This window comes from Lagopus muta, chromosome 1, assembly GCF_023343835.1.
Source record: "Lagopus muta isolate bLagMut1 chromosome 1, bLagMut1 primary, whole genome shotgun sequence".
In the NCBI taxonomy this organism is placed as follows: domain Eukaryota; kingdom Metazoa; phylum Chordata; class Aves; order Galliformes; family Phasianidae; genus Lagopus; species Lagopus muta.
The window spans coordinates 172,551,284-172,579,005 of NC_064433.1; the positions used below are offsets into that span (position 1 = coordinate 172,551,284).

General features: G+C 36.5%; 1 protein-coding gene across 3 annotated transcripts in view; it reads right to left on the minus strand.

The window, feature by feature from the left end:
• Positions 1-486: 486 nt before the first annotated feature.
• PDS5B (PDS5 cohesin associated factor B) overlaps positions 487-27,722 on the minus strand; it is a 100,472-nt gene continuing 73,236 nt past the window's right edge. Inside the window, exons 24-35 of one of the 3 annotated variants that reach the window (XM_048942748.1) lie at positions 21,759-21,882; positions 18,500-18,704; positions 14,382-14,496; positions 13,894-14,026; positions 12,521-12,640; positions 12,149-12,211; positions 10,367-10,512; positions 8,276-8,375; positions 4,919-5,361; positions 4,724-4,825; positions 2,144-2,285; positions 487-1,548 (exon numbers count right to left, since the gene is read on the minus strand). In XM_048942748.1, the coding sequence (XP_048798705.1) occupies positions 1,513-1,548; positions 2,144-2,285; positions 4,724-4,825; positions 4,919-5,361; positions 8,276-8,375; positions 10,367-10,512; positions 12,149-12,211; positions 12,521-12,640; positions 13,894-14,026; positions 14,382-14,496; positions 18,500-18,704; positions 21,759-21,882 (1,729 nt within the window). In that variant the 3' untranslated portion in view covers positions 487-1,512. Of the gene's footprint in view, positions 1,549-2,143; positions 2,286-4,723; positions 4,826-4,918; positions 5,362-8,269; positions 8,376-10,366; positions 10,513-12,148; positions 12,212-12,520; positions 12,641-13,893; positions 14,027-14,381; positions 14,497-18,499; positions 18,705-21,758; positions 21,883-27,722 lie in introns of all 3 variants that reach the window. The other 2 variants (XM_048942744.1, XM_048942755.1) reach the window with 2 other exon arrangements.

Consider the following 27,722-nt stretch of genomic DNA (forward strand, 5'->3'; position numbering starts at 1 on the left):
AACCAGAGAGAGAACAGCACATGAAATTATAATACGTGCTTGGCAAAGCAAGGTATAGTAACCTATACATTTTGGTTTTCAAAGACACAGTTTGTAAACTGTAGAACTGCACACAGGGTGTTGACAGAGGAATTTTGTTTTGATTTCTTGTTTTTCTCCCTGGCTTGTACCTAAAAATACAAATACAACTTCTCTACTGTAGCATAAAATAAAAACGGAGCTTCATTCAAATCTTGAATACCTTGACTGCAATCACCAACAGCTCGACTGCAGTCATTCAACAGAAATGTAGCTCTTCATACCAAAAAAATTTGGCTCACAAAAAAAAGAAAAAAGTACAATAAACTCTCAACAGAAGGCTCTCTCATGAGGCAACCTACCATATACTACTGCTAGATACGAGTTTCCAAAAAAAAACATTACATCCCATTTTCAGCACATTTTTCATAAACATGCAACTTCACTATAAAATACAAAACACTTGGCTCTCAAGAACAGCTTTATAAAGACACACTGCATCAATAAAATTTTCTTTGTGATTAACTTTACATTGTAATAAGAACTGTATTTTCACTAATGTTTATATATCAGATTTCATATTATAATGTAGTAATAATTTGCTCTTTGTGAACATCACGTTCAGAAGGAAATATCTATACACATTAACATACTAGACTTAAAAACTCAGTTACAGAATTTTATTGATACAGTAGATTAATAAAAACTGACGGGGAAGATAAAATGGGTAGGGTTTCAGTACATTATTTAATAACACACTTTTAAAATTATAATATTTTAAATCTTTTTTGAATTTTTTCAATGCCACTAGAAGTCCAGAAAAGTCTGGCATCAATACTGAGGTGTAAAACAAGTCAAACAACTTTCACAATTTGCATCTCTTGTGTTATTCTATCCAACATTGTTCAACTGTAAAAGAAAGTAATTTAGCACCTCTGATGGTAGGTAGGTGCCTACAGGTAAACACCAGGTCAGATTCACAAAGCAAACAAACATCATTGCATTTCTTCTCAACAAATAGTGGCAAAAGAAAGTAGCACTATTTGTTCAACTGATTTTTTTTCACAGTTAAATGTCAACAAGAGTACAAATACGAACACTGACAGATATTGCTTGAGATCATTCTTAAATCAATAGATCCAATAAACAGTGGGGCACTGTCAGTTTAAAGCTGCAGATAAAAGCTATACAAGCACTTTAGAAGTCAGAAACATTAAAAAAACTATTTACAGTTTTCTTCTTTAGTTCATATGTCTACAAAGCCAGCGCACATTACACTTCACAAAAATCCACAGTTAATGATATCAACGTGTGTGTGGCTAAAGCTTGTGACCTAGGGACTGCAAATGCAGGGGCAGTAAGAGTAAAATAGGTTTTGTCTTTTTCTTTTTTAGCAACCCCATTTGTGCACTAACAGCTTTGTTCAGTCTCAAGCTTTATATTAAAAGCATTCTTCAAAGCTTTCACCTGGAAGGCTGACAACTACATGCTCACTCATCGCCTTTCCCTTTTGGAAGTTCTGCGACGCACCTGTTTGGGGAAAAAGTATTTTAAATATTTGCACAGAAATACGAAGTTCTGAAAAAATCAAGAATAAATACAGTCTATAATGGAAATGCATTTAGAAAATGCTTTCTCTCACAATATTGCATAAGCAACTGACTACAGTATCGTTCATCACTCCTTTTATCCTAAGTACAAGCCTTGATCAATGACCACATAATTTTATTTACGTTACCAACCCTGAATTCTTCAAATATTAAAAAAAATAAGCTAGTCACATTACTCACTATTATAATATAGCTGACAAGAAAAGGTATGAATTACCTGGAAATCCCCACAAAGCTGTGTGCAGATCAGATAGATAACAAAAGCTATGCAGGACAGTAAACTTATGACTCTTAAGAAAAACTGACATTTTCTGTCCAAGAAATGCAAATTCCCTATGAAACTACATTGCAGTGCTGCTACACAACACTGACATTTGACCACCACCACCTCATTCTCTTTAAAGAAGGAAGGTTAAGTTATGGGAACAGGAAAAGTCAGTCTTCAAACACATCAATACAAAGACAATCCTACAGACTCAAAAAAAAAAGCACGCAAAACAGAAGGCATTTCTTACATTGATTGTGGAAACTTCCTCTTCTTCCATTACTTCTTCCTGGGGAACATCATCACTGACAGGTGAACTACTCTGAAATACATCCATCTCTTCACTGGATTCATTCTCCTTACTAGCTGCTTGTTTGGAACGTCCCGCACGGCTAAAATCAGAAGAAAAATTAAAATCAGTTTCATGCTATATGGGTCTGCAGATGCATCAGCTTTGCAAGAGAACTAACATTCATTTGATAAGAACAGCAGCCTTAAGTTTTCAATCTATGACATATTTCTACCTTGTGTGCTTTTTTAGTTCATCTGTACAAAGAATAGTAGACATATTAATAGGAACAACAGCAATTGGAAGCCAGTTTCTTTCAGAATAGAATGCCAGGAATACAATGGTGAACAATGTCTTTCATCTATGGACAGTACAGGTATTGCTCTTCAGCACCAGACACAGCGCAAGGAAAGCTGACACAACAGTAAACCAAGAAATGGTCTTCAGTTAAGGAGGGAAGATTAGTTTGGATACCAGGGGGAAGTTCTTTACTAGGAGAGTGGTGAGGTGCTGAACAGGCTGCCCAGAAAGGTTGTGGATGCCCTGTCCCTGGAAGTGATCAAGGCCAGCTTGGATGGGGCCCTGGGCAGCCTGGTCTAGAATTAAATTCTGGAGGTTGGCAGCTCTGCCTATGGCTGGGGGGTTGGAGATTCATGATCCTTGAGGTCTCTTCCAACCAGAGCCATTCTGTGATCTGTGATTTATACACCACAGAATTTTAATAACTGCGTGCATATCATTTTACAGACCTAGAAGAACCCACATACTGTTAGTTATGAAGTTAACACTGTAGTAGACCTAAAGCTTCCAAACTACCTCATACTAAGAGCTAGGGATAAATCAGCAATACTACCACCCTAATCAGGATAATCAAGAACAATCAACAATATCGTATATTTTGTTAGTTAGTAGAGCTGAATCACAAGCAAAAAAAAAAAACAAAAACACAACCAACACCCAAAAAACCCTAACCATATGCTGAAAATGAGAGCTAGGCCTCACGCTCTCCCTGCTTTAAAAACAAGAAAATGAAACCTGGATATGCATCTAAAACTAAAGGCTGCACTCACGTTACCATTTTGGTTTGTGTAGTTCACATAGTTTGCAATTAAATCATTGATTCATGCCTTTTGCTACTCTTTGGTTTGGTCTGTGAAGTAGTCTTGATGCACCCAAACTAGGTGACTTCTTGGATGAAATTAAACTAGAAACTCCATTCCAGATAGATAGTTCACTTCAGTCCTCACTGGGGGTAATACAGGCCCAAAACAACTGTCCTCCACCAGCTTCAAACCATAGATGAAGGGAATTTTCAGTCACAAGAACCACAGCTCAGAATAAAACCACCAAATTACACATAATTAAAGTACAGAGGGAGTTTCAGAACCAACCAAACAACATGGCAACCTCTGAAAAATCAATAGCTTAATTGAGGCCTTCTAAGACTGACAGAAGCAACACAATCAAAAAGGAAGCAGGAGAATTATTCACAGGCTAGCTTCATCTTCTCACATATGGGTGAAGAGGCAGGAAAACAATACTGGAAAAGTCGGGATACTGTGAGTGCAAAATGCCAGAACATGAGATTAGGTGAGAAATTGGAATTTCATGGAGGATACAAACTTGCTCAGGCAAGGATTTCAGGTATAGAAAAAACAGACTGACCAGGACAGGCAAATAGGACAGGCAAATCTGGATCCTGCCAGAGGAGAAGCCCACACTCTAGAAAAACAATACTGGCAACAGAATAACAAAAAAAGGCCAGAATGGTGATGTGTGTAAGTAGCACCCTAAGGAATTTACTACCAGGTTCTGGAAAGGTATGTTGCAAATTTGTTCCATGTTCCAGTTATTATTTTCCTGTCCACTTGTACACCTCTGCTTTACATACACTGCACGTACGTTTAAAGAAAACGCAGAGATAACAGTATTTTTTACAGCAAGCACAAGAAAATTAAACTGGTCACAGTTTATTTTGTAGCTCAACACAACTTAGAATTTTCAAGAACTGTTCTCTGTGGACCATAAAACATTTTATTATACATTACCTTAAAATAAGGAGGTCATAAACTAGAAAGTCAATGGAAATTAATTTAAGAAGAACCAGAGTATATTTATTTATTATTATATTTATTATTTAGAAAATATTTATTTATACTCTTCACCATATCATTTCACAGTAGTAACAATTTGATTCTTCCTCCCTATCTAAAACAAACAGTAATGCTTCTTACTCCTTGCAGTCTTTATAAAGCCCTATCCTCAAGGCCCTCACGTGTTGTACTGACCTTTCTCCTAGAAGAGCAGTGCTACATATACACTACCTGAGCACATTAAATTTACTCATGGCCTATCTGCTCCAGTTTGAGATGCTCTAGGAGAGGTAGCTGGGGAAAACCTTTTAGAAATAGTAACAGCAATTTATTTTCATAACTGAAAGTTAAAGTACTCTGAAATATTTTCAGCAAATGATTGCTTGGGGGCATGGAGGAATATTTTTAAATTTACTAAACACAAATTCAGAAAATATTCACCACTTACACTTTTTTTTGCTGTGATGGTGGTGTTTTTGATGACCTTCCTCGTCTGTTCTGTGGCGTAGACTGTGCTGATTCAACTGTACTAGATTCAGATGGCTCTGCTCTGTGTTGAGGAAGACCCAAATTGCAAAGTATCAAATTATAACTGATGTCAAACAATACAAAAAGAGATGCACTTACAAGAAGACTGACTTACCTCTGCTGCGCTCTTTTTGTCGACCTGTTTTGCCTGCCTTTTGGCTTTTGTTCAATGTTTTCAGTCTGCCTTTCTTCTTCCTCTTCCTCCTCCTCTACTGCTGCTGCTGACGTTTGTTTTTTTTTGCTCCTTTTTGATGACTTTGCTGCTGGCTCTTCCTTTGGTGTTCCCCCATTATTTGGTTTGGGAGGGCGTCCTCTTCTCCCTTTCTTTGGCGGACTGTTCTGTTCATCCTCACTTTCTATTACATCTTCTTTTAGCCTTTTTTCCTCTTGCCATTGTGTTTCATCAGACTCTGAAACAACTGCAGGTCTCTTCCTTCCCCGCTGACTGCCTCTTAGCTTCTGCTCTTGTCCCAGTTTATTTAGGTCATCTATGCTTAGCTTCTCTTCTGAGTCTGTGATAGCTGGCTTCTTCCTTCCTCTAGGCTTCTCAAGCTCTGACTGAAAAGGTAAGATTAAATCTCAAATTAAAAAACTGAATTACTGTATTAAACTGGTACATGCACAAAAGCTGAAGAACTCTAACCCAACAAGACAAAGAGTCTTGAAGTTAGATGAAATTCTACCAAGCATCTCTACAGTGTCCATTTCCAAACCTTTGCACAAGTATAAATAAATATATACACACACAATAATTGCCACAAAGAAAGATTAATTTAAAACACAAGCAATTAAATCACAGAAGTGTATAAGGTCTTTCTCATTTTGTTTCCTCATCTGTGGCAAAAACAATTGGGTTGAATGTACATGACTGCAGTTTTGTCAGTAGGAAAATAGATAGGATAGAAACGGTCAAACGCCTCATCAACCTTTTGAGGCTTGAACTCTGCTGTGAGTTCCCTTCAGGAAGTTGTAGAGTGCAATGAGGTCTCCCCTAAGCCTCCTCTTCTCCAGACTGAACATTCCCAGCTCCCTCAGCTGCTCCTCATAAGACTTGTGCTCCAGACCCCTCACCAGTTTCGTTGCCCTTCTCTGGACACGCTCCAGGGCCTCAATGTCTTTTTTGTAATGAGGGGCCCAAAACTGAACACAGTACTCGAGGTGCGGCCTAGCTCCAAAGAAACAAAAATGAATTCTGAATCTATTACCTTAAGCAGTTTTATTATATATTCAAAATGAGATATAAATGCCCTTAGGAGTACTTGAAATATTGAACTGTATTGATTTTTGTCAGTTATCAACTCAACCCACAGCCTCTCAACTACCGCATGTCAGACCCTTCAGATTTACATCTGATGCAACACACCAAACCAAGCTGTTTAAAAAGTTGCTTATCCAAGGTTGAAGTTTTTTTCTTCAACTATTTTCTTGCTTTCCCTTACCTGAATTAAGCTGTCAAAATGGTTTTGTAATTAAAATAAATGAAGTTCTATGTAAGCATTAACGTATTAATTCACATTATGCCAATTTTAGACTTTTGAGCATACAGAATGTATGTGTATATATGGCAATACTGGTCTGAAAAATTTAAAGCTGAAAGTTGAATGTAAGAAATAAAATTGTGCTGTGCTTAAAGAGTTGGGTTGTTTTTTAATTTTTTTTCTTATGCTGCCTGTTTGCTTCACCTACAAAATACTACAGCATAGGATGGTTATCTGCACTTCAAGACAAGTAAAAGTTCGAGATAGTTTTACTAGTCAGTAGCTTTCTATGTCCCAGGTAGCTTTCTATGTCCCAGGCAATTCAGAGAAATGTGACAAACTGACTTAACAGGAGAACAGAGGGTCCAAAAAAACCAAAGTAGCAGTGACATCAGATGCAGCATATCCTGAATACATTCTAGAATATCAAGTTTTAATAGATTTGATCTCATTTGTAATGTCTCATGTATAACTTAAATTACTACAATTATGACAGACAGCCAAAAGTTAAGGAACAAAAAAAAGTTTACTAATGATATGAGTTTCTTTTTATTCAAACTGTTACTAGAATTATAATTTTCTTCATTTTTTCCTGCATTCTGATGTAATGTGTAAATGTTGCTTGAGACTGAATATCCAGCCTGTTAATATTTGCGCTAAAAATTAAAACCTTAAATCTTAGTGGGAGCCCAAATCAGTTCCTCTGCTCTCATTAGGAGTCTTGAGAATTGCTGATCCACAGAAATATGCAAGTCTATCAGTAAGAACTGGTAAGCAGAGGGCCTACTGCCCTCAAAGGTAATGATTAATGGCCATTCACTAAGATTTCTTTCAAAGAGATGTGTAATGTCTTCTGAATTATGTTGACACCATAAGTCAGCATAGCAACGGCACCATTTTGCTACCCATTGAAGTTTAATGTTCTCTTGGAACAGTTTGGCAATGTGCTTGTTGAGAATTACAACTATTTCAAATCCTGTGAGACTCCATTGATCTATGACTACCAGTCAGCTAGCTGACTCTACCCTAAAGCCTATGGCAGATCACAGCACGCACAGACATTTAAAATCATGCTATAGCTTCTGCTTGTGATACCTATCATTCAGAACCATCCAATTTCCTGATTTTTCCCGCCTTCACTGCTGTACAAATTACGTGCAAGAAAACAAAATCCATATGGCTATTCAGATAACTCTTACTTGAATTTCTAAATCCAATGTCAGATCGGAATGCCCTTTTCCTATTCAAGATAACCTATGACTAAGCAGTTGCTATTCCCTATAGCTTTTGAAAAACACCACAGTTGTCTGGCAAAGAACGTGCCTTCACATCAATAATGGCACAACACCAAAAAAGGTAAGAATTACAATACTTCATTGTAATACATCAGCACTGTAATTGATGTGTTACCATTTTGCTAGCTACAAGCAAATAAACCATTTACTAAAATAATTTTTACAACCTCAGAAGGCAATCTGATATCTCAGACAGGTTAATGTGCTCCTCCAGAATTCCTGTGTAGTTGAACATTCTGAAGTTAGTCCAATTAATTCTTACAAAGTCATATTTTCACTAACCATCAGACACATAAAAAAAAAACTACAGTATACTGGGAAACAGAAGCCCAAGCAAGGTATCAACTTGACCAACGTTTCAAGTACTTTATCCATGAATTCCAAACATCAGACTAATTGTGGACTAATTGCCACCAACCTCACTTTAGCACAATCTACTTTCAAAATCCTGCAAATCGTAACAGACAATCTTGAAAGCTTACTCAAGTTGTCAGTATGACACAAAGGTAATGTAATCAGCCAAACTGAACTTTTTTTTTCATTCCATTTTTCATCTCTAAGCACATCCTTCAGCAATCGAAAACATTACCTCAGTTTCACGTTAGAAAAATATTAAGTATCAGCATATTCATTGTTATTTTAATGTCTTGGTGACTGAAAATGAAACATCTGTAACGCAACCAAAAGGCTCACCCTTACAAGATCAGAGTCGTCCCTTTTATCAGTTTTCTTCCCTGGTAATGGTGAACTCAGTGTGAAGTCTTCATTTTCACTGTGGTCCATTTCAGTGCTATCAAGCCTAGAATCAATAAACATTTGTTCTCCTTATTATTATAATATAGCAGGCAATCTTTATATATATATATTAAAAAAATCTTTATATATATATATATACATATTTAAAAAATCTTTTTTTATATATATATATATATATATATATATATATATATATATATATATATATATATATATATATATATAAAACCTTCAGAAGGAATCTATTCCTAAACCATGAACAATCTGGCAGAACCTTTCACTCAGACTATTACAGCTATCACGGGATACCACAAACAAGAACATCTAAGGGCAAGGGGTCAACCACAAGCTAGTATGTTCATCTCAGTTAAAAAAAAAAAAAAAAAAAAAAAAAAACACAGCTGATCTTTATGAAACAGAAAAGCCTTACTGAGGTACAAAAGATCTGTGTCTGTTTACATTTGCATACCCTTTACATACCAAAAATCCCCACAGACCAACTAAAGCTCTTTCCTATGGTAAGGTTTGTGCGGTAGAACAGCAGATCTAAATTTCAGAGATAGTTCATCCCCCAGCTTTCTTTAGTTATTTATGGCAGCATATATGTAAAAGCAAGTCCACTTTTATTTCAGTTTCTACACACGTGTAAGTAGGCAATGATTTGCAAAACACTGAGACCCATAAGTAGAGGATAATACACAAAAGTTCCTCTTCATCTGCACCGAAGCTGGAAAAAGCAATTTTATTTTATTAAGTAACAGCACAGAGTTCTAACAACAAATAAATATTCTACACATTAAAAAAGCAAGTGGCATTTAGATACACCAACTCCCTGTACTGGGCACTGCCTAGAGTGAGAAAGACATTCTTCTACAAGGAGAAAATCTGCAGTAAGTTCTGACAGTTTTTATACATCACCTTAACGGATGCAAGCTTGTGTGAATATATTCAATCATAGTGAATGGGAAATACCATGCATAATGAATCATTACCATCGCTTCTGGTGGACTTTCCTTCTTTGGTGTCACCACTCGAAATGCTAACTGATTTTACTTAAGTGAGCTGGGGAGACCACGAAGATGACAGAGTAGGTTAGGCTGCAAGTGCAGCACTGTTACTTCTTTTAAATAGACTACATGTAGTCTCAGATTCACTTCACTGGATATGAAGAAGATGGATTCTAATCTGCCTTTAATCAATAATGCATTTCTGCATATGAACTTGCATGACTTCTTACAAGTTTGTGTAATTGCCATGGAGTGGTGAAGTATTTGTTGTGTAGCACTGCCCTACTTTTCAAATTAATAGTATATATTAAATATTCACAGAAGAATCAACTGAGAAGTCTTAGTTCAAAACATAACTTTCTCTCAGTCTTGAATGAATGTGGGGACCGTGTCATCTCTGAATTTCTCTGTGAAACAAATTAACAATGTGACCTTCAGTTAAATAAAAGATACCAAGATTGTAACCTAGAAAATCAAAATAAAACAATGTATAAATTTTATGGACAGCTAGCTAATGAGACAACAAATTCTCTAATATTTCAGTATGTCCTTCCCATGATCACAGAATTTAAACCCCAGAAACATTTATCTGCAAAGTCCAGCACAGATTCATAGAAGAGGAAATTATACTACATCCGTATTGGCCACCATATTGGCCTAGTTCTCTATTTCTATGACATGTAAACACATTACAGCAGCTTGCAAATTTCCTAGGATCTGCAGATCTAAATATAAATGTATGAAAACCTCTTTTCCTTCTTCAACAAACTTGTAGATGTGATTTTATTCTCTTTTGATGGTTCTTGAATATCTTTTTTCTTTCTTCATTTCTCTTTTCTTTTTTTAAAGAGAAAATTTATTTCTGTTGTTGAAAAGCTCAATTTGTGGTTCCCATTATGCAGTGTGCCATTACAACTTCACTTTAAAATGATATAATTTTGTTTCTCAAATAAAAAGCATTATAGAAATATTCAAAGTTTCCATTACAAATACTTGAAATATTAAAGCTCCTTTGTTGTCTACCAACCTCCCTTTGATCCTTCCTGGAGAGCTTGGATTTGAACTGCTGCTGGCATTGCTTACAGTTTCCATTCGTGAAGATTTGGACTGAGACTGCTTGCCTGCTGACGAAAGAGGCTTGTTAACCGCTCCAAGAACATTGGCTGCTTTGGGCTGAAACCAAAAATATATTTCCTTTATTTTCAACTAAGCATTTAGATAGTATTAACATGTACTATACTTAAAATATTCACACATTTCACTTCCTGCAATCAGAATTTTGATTACAACACAAAACAATAAACATTAAAATACTGAAGTAAGAAGGAAGCTGATAGACTTGCAATCAAACAGGCAGCTGCCACCAAAACCAGTATTATTTTCTCAACACTTATAACTCTGTCCTCTGCTCACTGGTAGTACTGGGCGGTCACCTGACCTTGCAGTAAGTCACTTCAGCACTTCTCTTAAAGTTTGCTTCCTGCAAATGTCACTGCAGGAAGCAGCTCACCATTTGGATTAGATAAGCATCTCAACTGGCAAAAACAGAGGTAGCAGTAGCACAGCACTTTCAGCAAGTAAGCCATTAAAGTGGCTTAGCTGTAATGGCAAACCACACCAACTTCAACTGGAACGAATGAGGGTCTCAAAAGCAAATGTTCCAAAGAAGACTCCAATGATTCATACACAGATTTGGAAATCGTCAGGCTTTTATTAGGAGCCAAAATTTCCAGACAATGGTGAACTTCAGGTTACTTAAGTGGATTACCTTTCAGATATGCCAAATACCTCTAGCTCATAATTACTTTTGAGAAAGCTGAAAGCATTCAGTTAGTCCTACAGAGAATATACCTTTATCCAAACACCTGCCTACAGAAGCGGTGAGCAATTAAAGACCATCCCCCAGATTTCACAACATTTAGAATGATCCATTCTATATTTCAATATTAGATTCTAGCTGGTGACAGCATAAAGAAAAAGCCACAGTGCTAGAATACCTGTCTCTAGAAAGTTAAAATATAAAACCTTCTTTAGAAAAGCAATTTCAAATTAGGCTACGTGTGACATATAGAGCTACTGGAAAATCCAATGAAGGGCCACCAAGATGATGAAGATTCAAGAGCATTTCTCAGTTGAAACAAGGCTGAGAGAACAGGGACTTTGGGACCAGATGACCTTTACAGATCCCTTCCAACCTCAAGCATTCTGATTTTTTATGACAGCAAAACCATGTTACTTGTATTTTAATGTTGTCACAGCAAACTTATTATCAGCGAGCTTGGCACAGAAGTTAAGAATTCTGTCAAGCATGGGATGACAGAACTTAAAACTGACTATCTGAAATCTAAAAGACAAAACTTCTTTTTTAGAACTTTTGTATCTCCAACAAAAAGTGATTTTTAACTCACTGAGTTCAAATATTTACACACTCAATACAGTACTTATATATTTAGATCAGAAAGATTGGCTTTCATCTTTGAAAATAAAGACACCATCATACATATATTTTCCTAACTTGCATTCTACCTCTACTGGAAAGTAGCTGGCTCACAGCTAATGCTCCGTTTGCAAAGTTAAGGCTAATGAAGATGCTGCACTTTCACTTCTTTAGCAAAGTAGCAGATAAATGTTTTCCTGTAATCAGGAACAAGATACATTAATCCAGATGAAAACCATAGTATGTCCTTTCCTTTACTAAATATTAAATTATTAACTTCTGTTGGGGTTTTTTTTTGTCTTGTTTTTGTTATTTATTTAAAAGTAAAGCAGACAAATCAATTTCCTTGAAAATAAACAAACAAACACACACCTTTCCAGGAGTGAAAAATGACTTCATTTCTGGAGGAAGATAATTTTTGGTGTTACTAAAATTCTATAAAGAAGGAACAAAAAAAAAAAAAAAAAAAAAATCAGTGAACAAGATATAAACATTTTGGAAGTAGTACTAGAAGAGATTTTCATTACATCATTTATAATTTTGAAATTTCAAACCTGAACTACAACATCTCCTAAAAAAATTACAAAGGCAGAAAAATGCGTGTAAATACTTACAAGAACATAAACACATATCTTCAACTAATTATAATACAGAGAATTCTACAAGATCTACAGAACTCTTGCAGTACAACTACTGAAGATTTAAATAGACTTATCTCAAGAAAAATTAAACTCCAAGGTCTACCTTGTCAGGTTGAGTAAAATATCGTGCTGGAAGTACAGGATCTTTAGGGGATTCCAAACTGTATGTTGTACTCTTTGACATAATGATATTCATTGCTACATCACAGACTGTGTAGAGTTTCTGTAAGTAATAAACAATAAAAAGTAAAAATGAAAAATCAGAAGGGCATTTCAAAGTCTGACGAAAATATTCTTTCGAGGAGAGGATTGTAAGGGGTCTGAGTCAAAAAGAATATTTAACAGCAGCATCCATATTAAACAGTATATCACCAAGTTCTAAAACACAGAAGCAGAAAACCACTGTACACCCAGCAGATAAAGAAAGCTGGCTTCCATGATCTTTCTACACTTTAAGATTAACATATGTCACGGTTTCAAAGACAAAGTTAAACCCAATCCTTTGGGAAAAGTAAAAAAGTGACACATTTATTCACATAGGTTACTCCAAAAGTAATGCCTCCTATTTATTTCCATGGAGATTACAACAGATACAAAGATCACAGTAACACTATTTGACAGAGAAATTCTCATCTTCAAAATGCTGCTTTTTAAGCACAGCAACTTCCACTGGCTACATATTTTGGCCAGCATTCCATGCTCACAAAAATCGGCACGGCCATCCAGAATGTGATTTGTCTTTCATGATGCCATCAGCAGCACTGGAACAACACCCACCGCCTCGCTGCGCTCACATCCACTGTGAGCTCATCTCCATGAAAGGTTGGCAAGTGTCAATGAATGGCAGAGGCTGCCAATTTTTCTACATGGAGGAATTCAATGACGCCTTTGCTTCATACGTACTTCCACATCGGATGCCTTTTTGTCAGTCTGCCCCTCTGCTGCCATCTGTCACATGGCAACAACATTTAAAGGCATATTGGTGAGAAGGTTCAACCTCTATTGCCATACCACCAACATCTGCCTCTGCCATCATGGGCCAACATCATAAAATAGGAGGCATTACTTTGAGTGCACTCCTCATATTACGTGATGCAAAAACCTCAACAAGATGAGAGTTTGATCTGTTCACTACATAATACAAACATCTCATGAATGTATTTTTCTTACTCTTTCACATTATGGGATGATTTAAAAGAGTAAAACTTATTGCTTAAATACATCTAAAGGTAGCATTCAATAATGTTGCTGAGATTGAAACAGAATGATGTCAAACTATTATGTCCTATTGAAACAAGACATCTGTCACCACGTCTGACATCTCAACTGCAATAACGTACTCACTACGTAAAACAACACATGTCCTCTATACAACTATAGCAAAAGACATCTTCAAGTTGGTGTGTAAACAAAAGTAGCCAACTTCCAGAGCAATGTCAAAATTAAACGTAGTTACCAATAAAAAGTGTCACCTACTTCATTCATTTTTGCATCATCTGGTCCTTGAGCATCTTTAGTCTGCTTAATATTTTCTACCATTTTTCTGATAAATGCATGGCTGTTGTTCTCATTTTTAGCCATCAATATTTCCAGTATGAACCACAAACACCTAAGGAGAAAGGCAGTACTCCTCATGAGCAAAGACATGAATAAAAATACTACTGTCAAAAAAGTCACACTTACAAAGTGGTTTACTGAAGTTTTATTAGTATTACAAATCTCCAGGAAACCAATTCATTAGAAATGAAGGTCAGGATGAGCAGAAGGTGCAGGTATTTCTATAGGGTGCCAAAGAGCACTAAATAAGCACATACACCATTTTCCCACAGTGTTTCACAGTAATAATTGCCATTGTTACACGTACTGGACAATGTATCAATGTAACTCATTAAATTAAAATTCTACTTAGAATAAAATTTGATTACTACAATTCTCAGAAATAACAGCATTAAAGACAGTCCTACTCTTTAATGTCCTTTAGTTGCTCGATGTCCTGGACTTTGACATAATCTGGGTCATGAGCTAGAAGATGTATTGTGTAAGGAACAACATACTCTGGTAGAAGCGACAACAGTTTCTCTGAAAAGCAAAAGAAAGATGCATTAAAATACTGCATCTCAAGAAATACATTTTCCTGAAATATTTTCTACTGCAAAGGAAAGAGCAAAGAGTCAGCATACACTAACATAAAGCATAAGTACAGGCACGTGCATCTATCATTTCCTTGTGAGGTTTTTGTTAATATCTGTCTAATTGTTGGCGTGTAGATGTTTCATAAATACAAAAACTGAGATTTTAACCATGTTCCAGGGACTGATATTTCCCAGATATCTTGAAAATCAGCTGCAGTTCCCTTTACACCCAAGTCTTTTCTTTGGTTCAAAACCATTATTCTAAAAGACTCTGAAAAGCAGATGATGATCAATCACAAAATCCACGTTAACTGCAGCATCTGAGACCAGCACAACTGCAGAGTAAGCTATTACTTTTTATATACTGCAGTAAAGAAGTCAAGAGAGTAGAAAAATGTGTTTGCTCAAAAAAAAAAAAAAAAAAAAAAAAGAAGGAGAGGGGAGGGGAGGAAAAAGGAAAAAGGAAAAAGGAAAAAGGAAAACGAGAGTTATGAGACTTTGCAGTCTAATTGCCACAGAAGTCTTCCACATTACAATAATCAGATGGACCAACTTACTCAGGAGGTAAAAGAATAAGGACTACTACCAAAGACCCTTTGACAGTCCCAATGACAAAGAACACCTTCCATAGGGTAAAAAATTCCCGAGCCAACCACGTAGGAGTTTCAGCATTTCAAAAGTTTGATAAACAGAAAGAGAAAGGGTAATGATGGCAGAAAGACATACAGAAAAACACTGCCTTCTCCAACCTAATATGATTGAACAACTGAGGGATATGCAGCACATTTAAGTTATTAAAGCTATGTCCTGTGCATCAGGCAGGACAACAGGTGAGGCATGCTAGTATTCTGTGTATTAGTACATTAAAAGCATCTCAATGCTTGCAGCCCATGCAAATACACAGTATAAACATTTGAATGAACATATGAAGGAAGGGGAGGAATTCCTGGCTCCACTTATGGAAATATCTAATCACATTTTTGAGCAAGTAGAAGGTCATGAAAGACATGACCATATCTGGAAAATCTTCCTTCAGGAAGCTTTAACTATCCCAAATTAGGGATGTAGACTAAATAAATAATTGCTATGCAAAAGTAAAAACTTACTCTATGCAGATCATTACAAATGGGATAGATTAAGGAAGGTGCTGCACAGGCTTCATAAACTGTTTGGATTCAGTCACAATGACAAGGAAAGCATTCAAAATTTATGAAGGCCCACAGAAGAGAGCACTACCGAGTTCCACGGATACACCTTTACACAGCTGTTGCAGCTGATCCAGTTAAAAAATAGAGAGTAATTACACCACCCAATGTAAGTCATAATGAAGCTTGAAAAAATAAAGACATATATTTCTTTGTATTTTAAGGCATATTTATGTAACTGAAATCCAGTGTACTTTGCAAAGCAGATTGTAACATGTTCCTAGAGACATTCAAATATTAACGTTTTAAACATCCTCCTCTCCTTCAAGCACTGTCCTGCATTTCAGTCGTCAGCTAAATAAGAAAAACAAAGAGGTGACAAGGAACTAAAAACAATTACAATTTCAGAACACTAGCAAAACTGGCTTCCATATGTGTCCAAGGCAATAGAAAGTTGATTTTGAACTTAAATAGAAGGCTTAGTGACACAGTTTCAATAACTTCCTGCCTTGTACACCTGCTAATGTAACTACAGCAATAGTATCAACTGAGCCTGCAAAACAAACTGAAAGAGATTCATTTAAAAAAGAAAAAGGATAAATTGAAACATATGATATTTAACCCTTATTATTACAGAAATAGTATTAACACAATCTTTGTTCATCTCTAAAGAGAAGACAAAGACTACCTAAAAGGCAGGATGGCTTCATGGACATAAACTACAAGCACCTGAAACAAGAATGTGCCCCAGATCCACATCCATGGGAAGTTAAGAAACTTTTTTGTTGTTGTTTTTTAAATCAAGATTTACTGTTATAACTTTTCCACTTGCTGACTCACAGGTGCAAGTCCAAAAGTAGAAAGCAAAGATTCCTATGCAGGACAAGTCTATACAGAGATAGAATTGGTGATATGTAGATACACAGTCAAACGAGCATCTTCTGTGCCACTGTGAACACCATTTAGAGAACACAGAGACCTCAGTGCAACTCCCAGCCTTGCAGCATGGAGCAAAGTGGCAATTTTATGCCTGGTACCAGTTCTTTGTACATTTCTCTTGAGCTTTTTAACAAATGCTGAGATACCCTCCCAAATTTCCCAATTCCCTCATCACCTTTTATCAAGTTTTCAAGAAGAAGCGTATTACAAAATCACCAAGCTTGTAGATCCACAAAACTAACTGTGTTTCGAAAGAAGCAGATTCTCATCTTTAGCTTTTTGTGGATGCTTTTCTAAGTACATCCTAGGGTCATTACTAGCAAGAGCTACTGCACGGCCAGTAACAAGTGTGAGAAGTACACATCTAAGCAGTGTGATCTTATCAGAAGTGGGTTTCATCTGCAGTAATAATTCTGTAAGAAATACACGGTTCAAGACTTTTTGTTTGTTAAAATCTCAGACTGGTAGATGTGAGTATCACAGAATCAGCACTGTGACCCCCCAAAAATCCTGCAGCTATCATCAGCTAATCAGCTATAGCTCATTAGAAGTTCTTCTGGGTTACTGTGTAAATTCATTCAGTGGAATCACTCAAGGTAAGTTTTTTTCAGCAAGAAAAAAAAACCTGCCAGTCACACTTTGAGGTCCTGCTGAATTCAAGACGTCTCACACACCAAGGCTTCACTTTATTGCTTCTAATGACTTTGCCATAGTAACTCTGCAGTATCTATCTCAGTACAACTAGGAAATCAGCAATTATGTTTTGTTATATGAGAACTATTATATTTCCTCCTCCATAACTGAAATGATTTTGCAAGATCGTTCAAGCTTTCAAGAGGAATAATCCGAGGATGACTTAGAGGCTTCTGCTGAATGTAGTTTTCTTTTTTACCTATTATTGAGGAGAGAGAAAATGTTCTGGCTTCCCCCCCAAGTTTAATTAACAGCATACAAAAGGATTTCTCTGCAGACTTATTGTCTGATCTAAGTCTAATGGGACTGAAGCACACAGACTGACACGGCTAATAAAATCTGTGATTCATAAATGCAGAATGAAATCCGTTATCTGACAGCATCCATAAGAACAGATTCACAAAACAGGTGTACCCCAAGACAAAAAAAATCCATATCATTTCACAAATGTCAGAGCCAAGAACAATCAGTAATCCTCTAAAGAAATAGAACTCCCAAAGACACCTCCTCAAAATGTCATGAGCTCTTCAGAAAGGTCGATGTTATCATACATCTGTATACCAGCGTAACCAAACACACACATACAATACAGTCATCTGTATAGTCAAAAGGGACAAGGAATGATTTTAAGAGAAAAATAGCTAACATTAGACCATAATAACTTCAAAGCAGCCTGTTGTTACTGGGAAGAAAAGAATTAGATGAACTCATCCTGAAGTGCCTACAAATACAGCCTTTTGCCAGCAGAAGACAAGATAAGAAGCTGCTTGGTACAGCAGCTCAAAGACTGTTAATTTAGTGCAGCTTTTAAAATGTCACTAAGGTTGCATATTATTAATTACTTCAGTAAAATTAATTATTGCTACGTCAACTAAAACATAATTAACCATTACGTTCAAACAATACAGATCTGCTTTTGAAAAACAGCTGCACTTCCAATACTTAGGCGTAAGCATTAACAAAAGTCTTAAAGAAACTGAAAGATCTCACTCATGCCTGTTTAAGTGCAAAAGAGAATCTGAACTCTGTTTTCAGTTTTCATCAGAGACCTGTGAGTAAAACTTAAAAATTTACAGCAATTCAGTGCATTAAAAGAGAAAATATTTCCACAGTGCATTAACATTAAGCTTGAATTCTAGCACTCATACCAAAAAGTGACATCTATTCTCTTACCACTAACTGCTGCATGTTGCTTCAGATACTCCCTTCTGACATTTATGTTCTTCACAAGGCACTGCCTAGCGTGAGCTCTTCTCTCTTTCACTGGATCTTTTGCACACAGTGCACAAATAGCCATATATTCTAGTGGCAGCCGTAGTCTAGAAAGCCCTTTGTGGAGTTTCTGAGCAAATATTTGTCTCACTTGGTAACATTCATCCTATTAAAAACAAAACAAAAAAGCAAACAGTGAGCCTTTCTAAAATTAATATTGAGTGTGAAATAAAACACAGAAAGCTGAATGAATGTCAAAATCAAGTTCAGATCCTGGCCCCACAGAAATGTAGAAACTGTACAAATACTTGGGTGGGTGTTTTTTTTTTTAATACCAATTCAAAACAATTAAATTGAATTAATCAGTTGCAGTTTCCCTGAAGGCAAGAAAGAAAGTTATGTCTCAGACTGTGGAGAAAGATGCCACACTCAGGATCCAAGGCCTGACTTGGCACAGAACAGAGGCACAGAAATTGCTTATAATGGGACCACTCAGCTTGTGTGGCCAAAGGTAAAGGCCTGCACTGAAACATTGCTTAATCATAAGTAACCACTATTGATTTTATTATTGCAATTTCACAAATCTTCATCAAGTCATTAGCATTGCAAGTAGAGTAATACTTAACAGAACTAAAGGTCACATGCTTAAGAGACTACCAAACATTTCCATCATAATTTAGAAACCTATGAACCATGACTGACCACAGAAGAGTATAATTTGTGACCAACAGTTATCAATGAACACAAAGTAAAAAAATAAGGGGAGCAAGTGTACTCTTACGATTTATTAAGCCATGTATTCCCAGAGGAGATATTAACTTCAAAATTCTCTTTATGAAAACAACCTACAAACATCAGGACCATTCAAGGCCAAAAACTTAAAAGATGCTGTGTGGAAAATGCACAGGAAAATGTATTATAAACTTATTTATCCCAGCAAAAATGGTCAAGAGGAAAAAGATTTGTTATCTCTAAATATGAAGAAAAAGCATTAACAGAAATAAATACCTATTAGGTTAAATGACAGCTTTGAAATTTAGAGAGTTTCCAGATATCAGCCAACAGGAAGAGCAGAGACAAAGATGTAGTCACTGGTAACACCCAACCTCTGAATTTGCAAATGAGGTAAATATATGTATACATTAAGATTTTTAAAAGGCCTCCAAATGCCAGAGTTGACTGATGAAGCAGCAGCACCCCAAACTGGAAACTCCACCTGTAAGCAATACTCAAGGTCTGTTGCATCTGTGTATGGCCTGCCTCCATAGTAAATCCATCCCTTAGCAGAAGGCTATGGAGGTGGAGCCCTCTTCTCCCATTCGTTAATATTACTTATGTCTAAAGTCCTTAGAAATCTTAGAACAGACTTCTGTCCAGTTGCTATGACAAAGAAGTAAATCCTTCTTAGATCAGACTTAATGTAAGGTATGGTTCTTCGTTACTGATGCCATTGTGAGATGAAATTTGAAATATTTTTATTCCTTTATATCCCAATATCAAGAATAACTTACAAGTTAATCTGATAAGTTCAGCTCAGTACACAAGTTCACTGAGAGGAAGAGGGACCAAAATCAGCCAAGCTCTACCATTATTTCCCCAGTATACCACTACAAATCACACATAAGCCCAATTTTATCTGCTTATTCTCTGAATTTAATTCTAATACTCTTTTTTTTTTTTTAAAAAAAAAAAAAAGGTATTTGCAAAACTGCTTATATCTCTCCCTAAGAAATAACACTGATTCATGAAAACTGACAAACTTGCTTAACTAATTAAAACTCCCTCAAACTGAGATTATGAAAGAATCTCTGCAAGTTTGTTTGCTGTTTTGTTTTTTCCTTTTTTTTTTTTGTTGCTAATGGTTCTTCTTGCTTTTGATATTTTTAACGTACCTTAAATAACAAAAAATATTCTCAAAACAACTAAAATTGTATTTTCAACAGCTTATCTTAAAATCTTAAATCTGATCTGAAAAACTTCTGAATACTGAAGTAGTCAAAGCCATTTTTCTACTCTCTTTCAACATGAAGCTTTGCCGACACGTCAGTTTGTTCTGTAAAACAAAGAACTCGGCTGCTGGGGAGATTACAGGCTTGGGAAATACATATATCACTTATTCTAAAAGGACTAAAACTATGTGCACTTAATCATCATAAAGTCACTGCAACATTAAAGCAACGGGCAACGGCATTTAATTATGCATTCTACACTCAAGTAATTCCACATTAGAGAATGTGGTATTATCTCTCTCTCTCAAAAAAAAAAAGATTCATTAAATATCAAGCACAGAAATACAGTATAACAAATGCAACCGCAGCAAACCTTAAAAATTAAGCTTTTCCTTTTGTTTTATCTGCTTCTTGATCTGCCCACTTAAAGAAAATTTGCAGTATATTAAGTTACAAAATAGCAGTTGGCCTCAACGTCACCTGAGTGCCCTAATCTGTGGTCAGACTTGCTAGTGACAAAAAGGATTACACACTGTTCTAATGGCTTACTGTTGGTAGGTGTCTACCACCAGTAAATTAATTTTAGTACTTTGCATAATCTTATATCTGCAAATATTTGAAAAACACATATACAGATTGTATTATTTCCCACATAGATAATCTCGAAGTGTAGATCCTCTGCACCTGAGGATCTGAACTCAACAGCCTAAAAGGAGGACGAAAATGGCAGAAAAACTCAAGAATATCCAGAAAAGTTATTTATAATTATTCATAATCCATTAGGTGCCTCATGGATCCGTAAACATAGAATTTCTGTCCTGAAAGAGCTTAAAATCTAAACTTTGGTAAACAAATACGAAGGTCAATCAATTACTGTAAAATTTACAAAACTTTAAAAACAGGAACGGAGAGAAATTCTAAGTCTTCACTTATAATTTGAAAGATATTTCCCTTCTGCTACTTCAATCTCAAAGGCGAAATTGCTCCTAACTCTTCTGCAATTTAAAACACACCAATGACCTTCACAGATCTCCATGTTCCAAATGCATTCTACCCATCTATCAAGAAACAATGATCTGTGTTGTCACTGCAGTCCAACATATCTAATTCTCACTCAAAAATCAATTTTCAGGATTACGAACTGGAAAAAAGAAATTCATGTCAAACCCAACTATTTTTCATAAATACAGATTAGCAGAAGTATATGCAACAAGCATCACATACACACAGATATTTGCCAATATCCCACACATCACACCCAACTTCCTTACATTTATGGCTAGTGCACACAGCTGGTACTGTTCCAAGGTGATGATTTCATGGTAACAGGGTTCTTGTGCCAGCTTCACAATAGCACTACCTGCAGCCAACCTCAATCGAGACATATCAGGTTTACTGAAAAACAAGCACATAGGTTATGAGTTAATAAAAGAATGTAGAATTATTTGACTTAATTAAATTTTGGTGAATTAGCATTGCTGAAAGACAGCTATTTTAAAAAGAAGAAAAAATCTCCAGAGCTGGCCTCCGCCCAGCCTCGGTTCCCAGACAACAGCACAAGTAACTGCTCATATCACAAGTTGTTTCTACTTTATCAGATGTTGAAGTCTATTACCACATACCTATTCCCTTGACCCAGCTTTGCAATGAAAATATTTCTTGGAACTTCCTCGAAGTACAACACGGATGTAAATCTGCTTTAACTGTGTGCTGGATCAGCACACATCAGTACAGGCTGCCTTTCAGAGACCTCAACGACCTCCGACATGGTTCTGTTCAGCATGCTCGCTTTCCTTCAGCAGGGGGCTCCTGCCAAGGAAACAGCCCATTTCCAGTCCCCAAAGTTGCCAAACTTTCTTCTAAGGAATAGATAGCTCAAAATCCTCACTGCACCTCAACACAAATTTATTTTAATTAGAAACATTTAGAGGTGGCCAAATGAATTGTACTTTCAAGACAAAAAGGATGTAACAAGCAGAAATATTTTTAACACGTTGGAAGCACTATTACTTGACTTGTACATGCAAACTGTATTCCTACATAGCAAAACACTCCAGGCATTTGCTATTTTTCATATTGAAAGCAATTTTTCTACAGACTGTAACCACGTTCACAAAGGTCCTCAGAATATCAAAAGTATCTTCACATCAGCTTTACAAATTGATATCCACACAAGTCCATTAATAAACTTAGTTTGGCTTTCACTCTTAGAAATTTTATCTCAGTAAAAAAAAAAACATTACTACTGCCTTTCTTTGGATCAAGCAGTAAAATAAAGTAAAAAGTTGTGTGCCTCACTTAAAATTCTCACTAATGAACTGTACCCAGTAGTAGTAAGTGCAGCCTATTCCTTTGATATAAACAAATTGCATTCCAAATTAAAAATAATCACTCATTCAAGCAGGACTAATATAATTTAATTTCTTAACCATTTGCCCTTTATTCTTAGGGACAGCAAGCACTGTACTCCTAAGCATTATTATTACCATGAAAACTGTACAAGGCTTTTAAAGATTAAAAGCCACTGTTAAACAGAATTAAAACACCTGAAGAGCTTAAACTTTCATGTTATCTAATCAGATCTTATAAATACCTCAGTATTTTATGGAAAAATCAAATAGATGATGAGCAGAGGACAATACTACACAATGTTTCAAATAGAACGGGAAGATTAACATTTAGTCCTCAAATACTAAATTTCATTTTAAGTTGCATCTACTGTGATAAGTGAATCCAAAAAAGTTTGATTTTTGCACACCAATGACTACTGAACAATAACTTAGTGGTACAGAATGAAAGAGCCAAAGAAATGAAATTTAGAACTTTCAGTCTTCCTTAGCTTTGGCAGAGACAGCATTTAATTCTGGAAACTGAATCAAAAGATATTTCTTTACAAGTACAAGTTGGCTCAAACTATGGGGAGCATATCCAACATATTCTTGTATCCCAGAAATACTTGTAAGCATGTGAGCATGCTGCAGGAAGGAGGAAGAGGACAGTGACAGTTATGTATTTTTATGATAAAAGATGAAGATCAGATCTATCCTATTACCCAGGAGGATTATACTAAAATAAAACACTAAATAAAGGACTTATCTTTCATCAAATTGTCTTAACCAAATATTTTCCAATCTGTACTGTCCCAACATACACAATTTAAAGCAGAAATTAAAACTTCAGTCTGATGTATCTATTGTTTTCAATTATTTCTTGGCATTTTGAAGATTAACACTACAGATGCCCTTGTCGTATCAGAAGCTCCCTAAAGGCTAAAAGGGGGACCTGGCCATTTATTTTCTGGAGTGCTATAACTGTTGCTGAAGACCAGATGTTTGAAATCAGAACAGAAATGCAACCACATGGAAAGATGTTATCAAGTGCAAAATACTGTGTTGGGATGCACAAAGCTAACCCAAATAAATGTGCCTTCAAAATACATCTAGTGTATAATCACCTCTCACTTCACAAACTGATAGCTAAGATTCTCCTTTCCCTCCACAGGGCATAAATGCCAGCGTCTGATTTTGTAAGCATCTTCCATTTTCCACAGAATAAAAACGTTTCTCCTAAAAAGACTCTCTGACAATGTTGTTTGTCAGATGGCAGAGCTGGTTATTATTATATACCATGAAATTCTAAAAGCTTAATTCTAGAAGATTAACATATTTTTTCCCCTGGTAAGCTTCAGTAAGGAAAAATACAGACTGCCTTCCCAAAAGTCTCAATGCAGGTTCATATTTGGTATCAATACTTTGGGCAACTGCTAGCATCCTCCAATGTTCTTACTTTATGCTCATCATGGATTAAAATTCTTCTACAAATAAGGCATGTAATACCCAGCATGGCTGTTTTTACTAATCAGAAATAGAAGAATTGGTACCATATTGAATTTTGAACTTGTAGAAGTGCTTGTAATTAATAAATAAATCAAAAATAAATACCTGGAAACCACCGAGATAATGTTTATTGACAAAATTCAATATTAAACTATTCCTGACACCAGTGAATTTAATTTACCTGTGTTAACATTTCAAAGTAATTAAAAGCAATTCAACAAAGTCAACAATCTCCCTATGTCAAAATGAGAAAGATGAAGAGACAGGATTTATTTGTTTCTCTTCCAAGCGAGTCCTTGTCTTCACACCATACTCTAGGCTGAATCATGCTTTGAAATTGAATAAATCCCATACCTTCACATGGTCACTGAAAAAGTATATCTGTGTAGATTTAAAGAGTTGAGATCTGAGTCATTTTTATGGTTGATTAAGAAATACTTGTTCCAGAATCTTTAGTTCAACCTTGTAATGATGTGGAACAATAAGATTAGAACATTTTATAACACCAAAGTGAATGGCAATAAAAGTGATTACAACATGACTTTCAGCCTACAAGAGGTCAAATGTGTCCCAAACCCAGTTACTTTCATGTAATTCAATTATCTTTAGTAAATTACACATTATTATTTAAAAGACAAATGCAAGCCACAAACACAAATATTGACACTATGCAGAACAGCAGCAGATTTAGTAGTTTAGAAGGCAAGATTCTGCACTGCATGGAGTTTTTCTCTTTTCAAAGCCTACATTAATCCAAAAGAAGCATCAAATTTCCACACCAGAGATCCAACACACGCTGCCATTGCATTTTCAAAGGATAAGGCATAAAGGCCCGGAAGGGTCAGCCAGATCAGGAAGATCTGTGTAAAACTAACATGCCTGAAGCATCATTTTCCCTGCTTCAGTTTATGAAGACACTTTTCAGCACAGGTGCTATAGCTCACAAAAGTAGACACAATGCAAAACTGTGCTCCTTGGATGTTAGAACTTTTGAAAGTGCAATACGAGGCATCACAGAATAGCTGCGGTTAGTCAGAACTGCTACAGGTCAGCTAGCCAAACATGGCTGCTAAAGCAGGGACAACCACTAGGTTGCCCAGAACGTATCTAGATAGCTTTTGAGTATCTCTAATGAGATACTCCACCACATCTTTGAGCAACGTGTGCCAGGGGTCAGACACCTACACAAGTGGAAAAATGTTCTTATGCTCAAACAGAACCTCCTGTGTTTCAGTTCATGCTCATTATCTCTAGTCCTGGCACTGTGTACCACTGAACACAGAACTCCAGGTGGGGCCCTCAGTGGTGACAGTGTAGAGAAAAATGATCTCCCCCAGCTTGCTGGCAATACTCCACCGACTGAAGCCCAGTATGCTGACTGCCTTTCTTGCCACCAAGGCACACAGCTGGCTCATGTTCAACTGGACATGACTGTCAGGCCCCTTTCTGCTTTCTGGCTAGGCAGTTCCCAGCACGTACTGGTGCATGGATTACTCCTTCCCAAGTGCAGGACTTTGCAATTCCCACTGCTGAACTTTGTGAGGTACCTGTCAGCACATCTACCCAGCCCTGTTTCCATCTTTCTGGGTGGCATCACGTCTCTCTGGCATATCAGCCACTTCTCTCAGTTCTGTGCCTCCAGCAAGCTTTCTAAAGGTACACTGTCACATAACCCAGACCATTAAGGAAGGTGTTAAAGAGACTGACCTCTTGGGTACACCACTGGTTACTGGCCTTCAGCTAAGACTTTCTGCCACTGATTACCATGTTTTGCACTTAACCATTCAGATAGTTTTAAGTTCATCTCATTATCTACTCCAGCCCATGCTTCATCAGCTTCTTTATGAGGATCTCAAAGGAGACAAGTGTTGAAAAGCCTTCTGAAGTTAAGGTAGATTATATTCACTGCTCTCCTCTTGTTTACTAAAATTGTTATTTTATCAAAGAAGATAATCAAGTCAGCCAAGCATGACTTCCTATTGTTAAACCTGAGCTAAGTACTTTTGATGACTTCCATGTACCTGGAAATGGTTTCTAGAATTAGTCACTCCACTTTCTAAGGATGAAGGCAAGTCTGACTGGCCTATAGTCAAGTTTTTAGGGTCCTCTGATAAAAGGACATGGACTTATGTTCGTCTAGGTGTCTTCCTGACAGGCTCTTATCCATCAAGAGTTGGCTTTAGTTTTCTCCAGACGTTCCCCTGTTCTCCAGAGCCTGAGACTGGCATAGGCTGCCCAGGAAGGTGGTTGAGTCACCATCCCTGGATGTGTTTAAAAACCATTCGGATGCAGTGCTCAGGGACATGATTTAGCAGTGGGTTGTTAGAGTTCAGGTAGTACATTTACATTCAGGCTGCAGTTGGACCTGATGATCTTTAAGGTCTTTTCCAATCTGAGCAATCCTATGATTCTATGATTCCTGAGTCTGGTCTTGCTAGTAAAGACTGAGACAAAGACAACATTCAATACCGCAGCCTTCCCACATCCTGCATCACCAAGGCTTCTGCCCCATTCAGCAGTGGGTGCATACCTTCCCTAGTCTTCCTTTTGTCACCTATTTACAAGCCCTCCTTGTTGTCTTTGACATCCCTCGGCAGATTTAATTCCAGATGGGCTTTGACTATCCTAATGTTGTCCCCATATGCTCAGACAGCACCTCTGTATTCCTCCTAGGTTACCTGTCTCTTCTTCCACCTTCTGCACACCTCCGTTATGTCTGAGTTTTGTCAGGAGCTCTTTGTTCATTCATGCTGGTCTCCTGCCATTTTTGCATGATCTCATGTTTGCCAGAATGAACACTTTGTAATAATCAGTTATCTTGAACCCTTTTTCACAAAGCTACTGGACTGCAGCTCCAAGCAGTTATGTTGAAAAACTAATGGTGTTACTTAGTCCCCTGGTAACTGCCACAAATGGTCATATTACAAAATGTAATATGATAAATGTTAAATATGATGTAATATGGTATATGTAAAAACAATAAAACAGCTATTTATGAGAAATTTTAAGAAAGCCCACACATTACTACAAAGATGATATAGCAGTAAATTCTCAGGTTTCAGCTTTACACACACAACATAGGCCTAAATTTGCAGATGGCTGTACAACGTTTAACTCTGCCCCAAAATTGAAGTCTTTTTACTCTTACTGGCACAATCCACGTATGCATTTAACAGCTTCTGCAGACACAAGTTTTCAATATTTGGAAAACAATAATGCCTGAAAACTTCTCACTTCTACAGCAGAGGATCAAGAAAAAAACCAGTGAAACAAAGAAGTTGTCTAACAGCCATCTAAAAGAGAAATTATTTATTAATGGAGAATTATTTATTAAATGAGAATTAATCTTCTTTACACATTTCCAACTTCATTTCACTTTCAGAGACCTCCAGGGAATAA